General features: G+C 48.5%; 1 protein-coding gene across 2 annotated transcripts in view; it reads right to left on the bottom strand.

Moving 5' to 3' along the window:
• Positions 1-1,554: 1,554 nt before the first annotated feature.
• SMAD3 (SMAD family member 3) overlaps positions 1,555-10,490 on the bottom strand; it is a 62,694-nt gene continuing 53,758 nt past the window's right edge. Inside the window, exons 6-9 of one of the 2 annotated variants that reach the window (XM_063314349.1) lie at positions 8,997-9,209; positions 7,646-7,783; positions 5,004-5,148; positions 1,555-2,338 (exon numbers count right to left, since the gene is read on the bottom strand). In XM_063314349.1, coding sequence (XP_063170419.1) covers positions 2,215-2,338; positions 5,004-5,148; positions 7,646-7,783; positions 8,997-9,209 — 620 coding nt within the window. In that variant the 3' untranslated portion in view covers positions 1,555-2,214. The remainder of the gene's footprint in view (positions 2,339-5,003; positions 5,149-7,645; positions 7,784-8,996; positions 9,210-10,490) is intronic. The other variant, XM_063314350.1, reaches the window with a different exon arrangement.

Raw genomic sequence — 10,490 nt, 5'->3', positions numbered from 1 at the left:
GATTGATTGTTCCCTACCAGCCACAACTGCTATGACAACTTTTTTTTTTTTTATGAAAAGCATGCACACAACACACATACAACCAGTGTTCTCTCCTGAATTATTAAAAGCATTTCTGAAATTTAGATATTCCATACTGAATATTGCTGTACGGTTTCCCCCATGCAAAAGAGTAGCTGATTATAATTATCCTCCTAATTTGTTTGTTTTTCTGTCTGTGTGCAACTGAATCCTTTCAGGGTAATATTCTATAAATGCAATTTTAAGACAATTCTTGCATTCCTCTGACTTCCAAAGGTGAATCAAGCATTTAGTTCCCTACAAAAAACCCGACTAGGTTTGAGATGCTGCTCATAATTACTCAGAGGGAGAACAAGCCCTTTAGGGACCTGTTTTCTCAAGGTAATTCCACCCACATCTTTAAGTGAATTCTTGTTTGTACAGCCTTGGCTTGCACCAATTATACATGATGGGGAGCCATTCCTGTTTCAGAAGGGTGGCGAGATTAATACTCAACTTTAAACAATGTGTCAAGACATTAATCTGTAGTTTAAAAGGTATTTCTTATCAGCATTCCCAAAAGTTTGCCAGTCTGCCATACTGAACAGACATACAACCCATTCAATTCAGTTAAATTATTCCTTGAGTTACTTTACCACCAGGTGTCTCAAATTATGTTCTTGGGAATCACTTTAGCCTTTTAGGTTTTAGTTAAAATCTGCTCAATTCCTGAGGGAAAATAGACTCTCAGCTTCTGGGGATTGGTTGCCGAGTTTGTTTTTTTAAGACCTGAGAATCTAGAAACAGATCCACGTTTCTGCACAATTCCAGAGGGCCCTGACCTGCACGAGTAACACTTATTTCTGAATTGGATCACGAAGACACCACACACAGCTTTTGCCCTCACAATCAAGAGTATTAACCAGAATTACTGGCCACTGTAGAACACTTGCACATGCACACCCACACACAACTGTTCTAAAGAACAGTAAGCATGCCTCCAAATCTGTTTACGGCTCCTTAGTTACCGAGAATCACAACAGTAATAACCGTCAATTAAGTCAATTAAGTCATCTTGGAACTCTACTGTGGTGAGGCTGTTCTCATTTTATGGACAGGAAAAGATCCATTTCAGCAGATCAGTCAATTGACCAAGGAGATCCTACTGATGAGGAAGGCGCCTAAGTTTCTCCTGGCAGATTTTGCTCCAGAGCAGTCTGTGTTTCTGTCTTCCCTCCTTCCAGCCTCTGTCCTGTTTGGAAGCAGGACTGGCAAATGCACATTTCCGCAAGCTTCTCCTTCTGGATGCGCAGAGTCCTTCAGACGATCTTTAAAAGCGAGGATCGTGAGCATGGCAGGACAGCCCAGGAGCTGGCAATGCAAACAGCCCAATTCTTCCAGAGGACATGGCAAGATCCAAGCAAGTCCAAAGGAGAAGCAACCTTAAAATATGGGCCGAAGGACGAGGGCTGACTGGTGACACTTGTCTTTTATACCGGTTGTCAGCTCTGAGATCACAGTGACAATTCAAGCAACTGTTTCCATGCGCAGGAAGCAGCAGCTTCTTCCTTGGGATGTGCATCAGTTAATGGCAGGTGTATCAATCAGGTGGCTGCAGATGTGGAGGAAAATCCACTCCTCCCCATTTTGGCAAATGGTTGGCAGAGAAGAACACGCAGTTGCCAAGGCAAATGCTCAAAAAGAAATGTTAGAAGATGTCTTGGCAGTTCCTAAGCTGCTCCCCATGCCTGGCACTAAGTGGAAATTTTTGCATGAAGAGGCAGGAAGGGGCAGGGGGGAGACAGAACATTTTCCGTGCTCCGTAGTCTCCCCCCCCCAAACTGTTGCCAAGAGCCACCAGGTCTCGCAAAGCCGTGACTAGGAGCCGTCACGCCAGAGTCTGGCTGCCCTAAATTGGAAATCCAAGCTGCCAATGTAGCCGAGGCTTTCCTCCAGTGGCCTAGGGTAGGACCCTGCCGGGCATCTCAAAGATTTGGGTAGATTTGCTGAACATTAATGTTCTGAAGTCTTTGCTCATGTCAACGATGCCAAAACAAAATCTTTCAGTGAACAGAAGAAGGGCCTGGGCCTTGGAAGAACACGGCCACTACCCTAAATGCTCATTTTCATTCTGTTATTTGTAAATTACCAAGTAAGAGGCTGGCTGATTTTGTCCCTACTCAAGCTTTGACCTGATTCCACTTTCCATGTCCTTTAAGACACGCTGGAGCAGCGGATACTCGGGGAGCCCATCTGGGTCAAGACCTTGTCCAGCCACTGCAAGGGGCCATTCAGGTGGAGCTCAATCCAGCAGGGCGTGCTTGTGACCGTCTGCCGCCTGGAAAGGGAACACAGAAAGGACGATGTATCCCCATGATAAAACGAAGGAGCAGAGGACAGGACTGAAGCCAGAAGCCAGAACCACAGAACCAGCTCTCTCCTTGATCAGCAGAAGCAGATTAATCTCAGCCCTGTTGAGGCAGGCCCAGGAATGCTCTTTATCGTACTAAGACAGAAAAACGGAATCGTGGAAATCTGTCCAGATTTCCCTCTATCCTGACTTAAGCTAAACAAAATCAAGGTGGGGTTTTTGAGTTCCCTTCTTAAGCTGTCCTCTTTCTCAGGACTGGAATCTTTTCCACAAGGAATCTTTCCCCCAACATCTTGCTCACTGCTTCCCTAATCTCAGAATTAGCTCTACATGCCTTCCCAGCAAATAAAGAATCAGTCTGCTCGATTCAGTGTCAGAAGGAAGGAGTGGATTCCTCCTCTGGCCAGGGGCTTGACCAGATGGTTCCAAAACCCTTTCCAACCCTATCTAGAAGCGTGCACTATTCAGTTCTGAAGCAACAAAGGTGCTTTGGGTCTGGCATGGGCATCCTTCCTGTGTCCATTGGCAGCTCCTTAAAGGGGAAGTGCATTTTCCTAGGCTTGCAGGATAGCAACACAGCTCAGGAAAATAGCTGTTTAAATTCAGGAGGCATCTCAGAGACCTCAGCAGGGCGCAATCCCACATCATTGTCGTTTTAGCACCAGCTAAGCATCAAGCAGGCATTTTCCCAGCTCCCTTCAGGAGTGGCCAATAGATGCAATGAGGATGTCTGTGCCAGATCCAAAGCACCTTTGCCACTGGATCCAAATACAGCACACCTCTGCAGGGTTGGCAAGGACCTTGGAGATCACCTAATCCAACCTTCTGCCCACAGGAGGAATCCACTTGCTCCCTGGGACAATTGAGTCAAAGCAGTCTATCTTAAAGCCCATGTCACTTGCTCTGCTTCTACTGATCAGAAAGAACAGGGCATCATGCTAAGCTGAAGATCTCAAGAGGGAGATAGCCATGTGTGGGAGAAAATACAGACCGGGACGTTTCTCTCCCCATTTCCCACAGCATTAAACTTGGGATAATCTGTGAAAACTAAAAGATGAGAGGTTTAGGGTAAATAAGAGCCAGGACTTCAACATTCCATAAATTTGCTGCTATCAGGTGCAGTGATGGATGCCGTTCAAATGGTTTTAAGAGGCAAATGCCCCAAATCCAGGAGTGCTGGGGCTGTCCCCAGACACTGTCTTGATGGCCATCTACAAGCTCAGGAATCACCAAGAGCATTCCTTGAATGCCAGCTGCCGGGAACAATGGAGGAGGAAGGCTATCACCTTCCTGTTCTGCTTCTCGGCTTCCTGAAAGATCAGGCTGGCGCTCTGTGACTCAGACACCAGACCGAGAGGGCCTTCTGCCTGATCCAGCACCAGATGTGCACTGCACCTGCCAGGGGCCCGCTTGCTTTGATCAGAAAGAGCCCCTGGCGAGAGGGAGGCAGGTGGGCCATGCTTAGCCAGGTGGGTCACCCGCTGGGCAAGGGGACCCGAGCGTCCAGTTGCTCTCCTGCTGTGAGATCCTGTAAGACCCGCAGCCGGAAACGCCTTGGAAGGGGATGCTGGGTTGCCGGGATGCCAACGGCTCCTCCACAGCCCAAACGCTGAGCCCGCCCTGCCCCAAGGGCTTCTCTCCCCGCCTTCTGCCATCTTTGGGGAAATAACTCTGCCAAGGTCCCGCCACGCCATTTGGGCTAATGGGAGAGAGAGGCTGCTCTAATCCAGCTGCAGAAGCTGCTCTGCCCCAGAGTGACCCCTCCAAAGACATGTGAGCAGAAAGGCCCGAGGAGAGATTCCCCCAATCAAAGGCGGGAGGGGGCCGGGGGGCGGCTCTGGCCTGGGATGGAGACCAAGGGATACAAGGTCCTCCTGACCCCTACTTAATGTGCAGGAGGGCGCCAGCTGCATCATGCAAGCACAGGACGTGCTCCGGCCGGCTGTCTCTTCCCAAGGACCGAGGCCTCCCAGCCCCACCCAGCGTGGTGTGCACATCTGGAGCTCATTAGATGCCCTGGCCATGGGCCAAGACCCAAAGCAGCCTGAGCAGGGAGCAAGCCAGCTGCAGAACAAGATGGACTCCAGACGTCTGGCAGAGCTGCGAGAGGTAATGCGAGAGGCCTGGGCACCCACTCCTTCTCCAGGGCACCGATGGAAAGTCGCCCCTGGAAAGCCACAGCTGCTGCCTGCTCCCAGGAGCTCATGGAAGCAGGGCCAGGATCTCACCTGGTAGAGGCTTGCTTGCTTGCTTGCTTGCTTCCAGATGGCACAATCTTGGTCCTGTTCCTTCCCTACCTGGTACAACCCAAACGATTCGCTCAATCGCCACCTTACCACCCTCAGGCTGCCAGCGGCCTCCCCCCAGCTCTCTCCTCCCTCCCTGCAGTAATTCCCCCCTGCCCTCCGATTCCCTCACTGGCCACCCTAAAAAGGAGGAAGTCCAGCCCTCCGAACTGCAGCCCGGACAGTCCCTTCCTGCATCGTCTCGAGGGTTGCCTCGGGGGCTGCAGGTCCCCCCTCACCTCCTCGCTCCACCCAGCCATCTGGAGGCACAAGAGCTGAGGAGTCAGGAAGCCCCCCTCCCCCGCCAGCAGCTGGGGCCCCTTCCGTTTCCAGACCCAAATGCTGACCTGTACTCAGCCCCCCAGCCCTTGACAAAGCTCATCCGGATGGTGCACATCCGCGTCAGCTGGTAGACCGCCTCGAAGCCCTGGTTGACAGACTGAGCCAGCAGGGCTGCAAACTCTTGGTTGTTGAATATCTTCAAGTTGCAGCCTGAGGAGGACGGAGAGCACAATGTGAGGGCCAACGCTAGCAGGTGTTCCTGACAGCATCGCATCATGCGCTCCTCTCTCCATCCGCATCTCACCACAGACAAGACACAACACTCTCCCGAATTTTGCAGCAAAGACTTTCAAGGTTAGTGAAGCAGACACACAAAACCTCTAGAATTTAAAAAAAAGGGGGAAGCCTTAACATTAAGGCTCTCCCTCTGAAAAGCAGACAAAACTTTCTCTCCACAGCAAATTTCCTATTAAATGATCAGTCGAGAGCTTCTTGTTAACAATCTGAGGCCTGTAAAACTGCAAGACACCCGTTAGTAGTTGCTTTGGGTCTGGCATGGGCATCCTTCCTGTGTCCATTGGCAGCTCCTTAACGGGGAAGTGCATTTTCCTAGGCTTGCAGGATAGCAACACAGCTCAGGAAAATAGCTGTTTAAATTCAGGAGGCATCTCAGAGACTTACACCCCTTCTCTGTGGTGCCTCGAGGAATTTTTGGTGGCACCCTCGAGGGTAGGTGCTCATCCATTCAGAGGAATGACGACACCAAGAGCCATGGACAGGGCCTCTAAAGCTCTGGGTTCATGACTGAAGAACGGAAGTTCTTCAGCAGGACACCTGGTGTCAAAAGGATTCCCCAAGGGAGAAATTGCAGAACTCTGTCCTTGAAGAAGGGAGGGAGTGGTACATCTTGGGGGCAACCATTGAGAATGCCTTTTCAGACCCCTGCCATCAAACTTTAAATAATCCTGTAAATTAAAATAAAGATCTTTCTCTGGGGACCAACCTTGGCTGCTCTCATTTCTGGGCTGGACTGGGCTGGGCCTGGAGGAACCATTAACATGCAGGGGGTGGTAAAGCCACCACGCTGAGCCCCAAGAGCAAACCAGCCAGTACAAATGTCTTCAAAACTAACTGTTCCTCTTGCCCCCAACCCTGGCCTCCATTCAATCTTCCTTTCCTGTACCAGTTTTTTACGCATAGGGCCAGCTGCATGCTAAAAGGCCTTTAAAAAAATAATCACAGCTGCTTTGGAATGCAGGGAGGCAGGAAAATAAAATCTTTCCCTCCAGCTGTCAAGCCCAGGACAACATAGCCATGCCTCTCCTGCACGCTTCAGCCCTGGACAAGCTCTGAAAACTGGCAGGCAGGAGCTGCTGATCAAGGCCAGAGTTACGCTGGCATGGAAGGCAAGAAGACGCAGCCTTCCCGGGTTTAAAAAATACACCCCCAGCCCCTTCTGAAATTAAACAAAAGCTTTGTGATCAGAGCTCATGAGGCCTGAAGCGCAAGACTCTCCCAAACCAACTGTATTTCTACCACCTTTCTAGCTTTTTAGATCTCAGCAGACAACACCCACCGCTTTCAAGGGCACCTTCAGTCATAAGAGCGAGTGCTTTAAAATATACAAGGCAAGCTGTTTCTTATTTCTAAACTGGTAACTCATTAAGCTTTTCACTAATAAAAGAAGAAAATAAAAAACCTAGTGAAAACTAGAATATGGGACAGAACTCTGAGAAAGAAAAAAAAGTTGTCTACTAAATTAAAATTCTTCCTCTTCTTACTGTTGGGGATCCATAAAATGATTGAACATGCAGTTCTCTGCTCTCTTCCTTTAATGCTCATCATCTAAAGAGTGAATGTCAGCTGCAGTAGAAACTACTTCTTTATCTAATCCACCAGCACACACAACTTCTGACATCAGGAATTTAACCAAGAAATCCAAAATTTAATTAGTAGCTGCAACCACTTCCTTAAAGTTAAAAGAGCTGGCCAGTTCAAACTGGGCTTTTGTGTGGAAGTAGTTAAGATTTGGATGCATGTCATAAATAGTAGTATTCGGCCTTCTCAGAATTCCCTGCATGGACCCAACTTACCAGATACTCTGTGGAGCATTTTGAGCTATTTCAGAATAGAGATTTTTTGCAAGACAAAAGAGAAGCTGCGTGTACAAGCAGAGATGGGAGTGTGTGCATAGCTGTGTGGACTGCAGTGCCAGTGCATCTGACGGACACCAACTGGGGAAGTTCTAATCCTAGGCCTGGCCCTTGTTCAGAGATTCTTGGACCTAATTCTCCTTGCAACTCCACTGCATGCAGAAAGAACACCTTCAAATTCTCCATAACGTCTGCCAACAGAGCTCTCAACTAGTTTAGATTGGTAACCAGGAAAGGAGATGAATGCAAGTTGTTTTGGAAAACTGGGTAAGGTTGTCCAGAAAGCCCAAGTTCTTGGAAAGCTGAATCCTGCATTCAGCATGCCAATATGGACTGTCAAGAACAACAGCACTGCCTCAAATCTTGTTGTTTATGTTTCATTCTTACTAGAAGTGGCAGCTAATTTGTGGGAGGAGGGGAGACAGCCAGAATCTCCCACTGAGATTCTCAGCTGCAAAGATTCACAGCCACAGAGTCCTCTGGGACAACTCACGGGGCAGAAGCAACAGAGACAGACATGAAGCCCAAAGGGAAGCAGAGTCATGCTGAATTACCTGGTGGGATCTTGCACACGGTAGCTGGGTGCCAGCCATAGCGCTGGTTACAGTTGGGGGACTGCACAAATATGGCACTGTCGCTAAGGCACTCGGCAAAAACTTCTCCTCCAATGTAATACAGCCTCACTCCTCTCCCTAGAAGACACAGGTTCAGCGTCAAGGCAGCCAAGGAGGCCGAGCTCAATCACAATTTCCCAGGCAGAAGGGCTCCCGGGGGTCGTCCATCCCTCCCTTGCAGGAGGTGGCAGAGAACTTCTTTGCACCCTTCTTCCAAAGAGCAGCTTACATGGTGCTCTGTAGCAAACCTTGATACCACCCTGTGCGTGGACTGGGCTGAATTATCCATCCTGGGTCATCAAGTAAGTTTCATGGGAAGAGGAACTGGGGTGTGGACAGAGTTTGCCCCACCCTGCATCCCAGGGATAGGCAGCTTGGTGTCTCCCAGGAATTTGGGGCTTCAGTTCTCACCAACATGGCTAAAGGAAAAGGCTGATAGGAGGTGTAGTCTGAAACATCTGGAAAGTGCCTTCTATCTGCTGTAGCTACTACCACATGCGAGCTGTCTTAGGTCCTAAACTGCTTTCCAGTGGACCAGCCCCCTTTTTGAAGTCTCCAAGAACAGGCGCTGATGGAAATTCCATTGTTTGAAAGATCCAAAACTGATGAAATCGTTACAGCTGGAACAAAGTATATTTTTCCGGATTCTCCAAAGCATGGGAGCTAGCTCTATTTAATTCCCACTGTTCATCGACTCCAAGAAATAACTGCCTGCTGAAAAAAATGGTTATCTGCTCTGTGTTAACGTAATTCAACAAGAGCACCACTAACACATTCAACTTTTTCAAAATGGGCAGGAGATTTGATAGACCGGTTTGGAAAGCTATTGCTCTCCCAACAGAAGAGAGTCAGGCCTTCAATTTTTTGTTGGTGAGAAACCACCAGCTGTCATAAACTGAGTTAAAGAACATGCATGTGTGAAGATCAAAGAAAAGCTGATGCCTTCCAAACATTATTATATAAGCCACAAAGATAATAAAGCTGGACAGCCTCATGTAACGAAAAATACAGCATCATTTAAGGCAGTGTTTCTCAATCTTGGCGACTTCAAGATGTGTGGACTTCAACTCCCAGAATTTCCCAGTCAGCCTTGCTGGCTGGGGATTTCTGGGAGTTGAAGTCCACACATCTTGAAGTCACCAAATGAACACTGATTTAAGGTAAGCAAAGAGCTGCCTGTGTCCTGAAGGCTAAGCTGCTCCTGGCCAAGGTCAGTGACTATGCAGGGACCTGAGGTCCACTTCAACCACCCCTTCCACCCGCTCCCCCCAAACAAGTCAACGGATGCTACCAATGTGCCGCCTGGTGAGTTCCACGGCTGCGTTGCGGTTTACGTTTGAAAGCAAGCCAAGGCAGAAGCGCTCCGAGTTGGACGGGTCGGTGAAGCCATCCACGGTCATCGAGGGCTGGGATGCATGGAACGTCTCTCCAACTCGCTGGTTGAGCTCATAGTAGGAAATGGAGCACCAGAAGGCCGGTTCGCAATAGGTGACTGGCTGGAGATCTGCAAGAAGAAAGGTGGGAAGGGTAAAGTTGGCTTCTTCTCACATGTGCCGTTTTGCCCGCTGCTTAAAGATATGTATTCCTAGGTCTTCAAGGAGTCCATTAAGGTCCAGGAGGAAGAAGAGTTGCATTTCAAACAGTTCCTCTGCCTATTGTACTTGGCTCTAAAGGCATCCCCCAACAGAGCAGAAATTCCGTGTATACTCTCCTGAACCACAGTTGGCTAAACCGTAGTTTGTTGAATAAACCACAGCTGTAGGGTTTGCATTATGCCTTAAGATATAAAACTTGCTTTGCAAACTGTAATGGCCAGATTCACACAAAATGTGAAGTCAAAACCAAACAAGCCACCTTCTGGCTTATTATTAGCAGTGTGCAAAATGTACTGGTCCAGGAAAGGGATGTTCTGGGAAACCGAAATATGCTGTTCACAGTGGCATCGGAGGGAAGAGGGGTGGAAAAAATGATGACTACAGTAGCACAAACAGCCACCCCTTTTATGTGTGCATCATCTCACGCACAAGTAAAGGAAAGAGGCTTCCATCACATTGAGGTGGCCACCATCTTGACTTTTTTGACCCTTCCCCAGAGATGCTGCTGGTTATTCAACACTGGACAGACATGGAATGATTACAGCTGGCTTATGATACAGTTTGGACCTGCTGCAAAACTGCAGGATGACGGTGCATTAAAATCTTGTCCAAAAGCAACTTCTACCAAAGATTTTGGAGCTAATTGCTGCTAACCAGAATAAGCATATAAAAAGGGTCCAGCTCTTTGCTCCTGCCCTGGCCAGATGCCTCTGGGAAGCTGAGACAAAATACATGAGTTTTCAACATTTGGTGCAAGAGGCACATTGCTGCTGATGCTGGGAAAGACTTCTGAACAAGCAGCCACCAGTCAGCTTTGTTCTCCATTAACTGGTGTAATTCTTTTTTAAAGCCACTGAAGGTGCCAGCCACCACATCATTTTGGGACAATGGATTCCATAGTTTGTATTGTGTGAAGAACATCAATGCATCTGCCTTGAACCACCACTCCTCAAGTTTCACTGGATGACCCAACATTGGGCTATAACTGGAAGTGACGACAACTCCCAGATTTGTCAAGAATACATCCCAACGGGATCAGGCGCTCGGACTGCAGCCAGGAAGAGGTTCGATCTGCAGTGTCTCCAAGCCGAGCTGAGTTGAGCAAAATGTTATTGTGCCCGCAAGCCTCTTGTCAGTCGATGTTGACAAGAAAGAGCTAAATGCCACAAGACATTTGCTGCTTAAATCAT

This window comes from Candoia aspera, chromosome 13, assembly GCF_035149785.1.
Source record: "Candoia aspera isolate rCanAsp1 chromosome 13, rCanAsp1.hap2, whole genome shotgun sequence".
NCBI classification, from domain to species: domain Eukaryota; kingdom Metazoa; phylum Chordata; class Lepidosauria; order Squamata; family Boidae; genus Candoia; species Candoia aspera.
The sequence above is the reverse complement of the archived record's forward strand: the minus strand, read 5'-3'. Positions and strand labels throughout refer to the sequence as shown.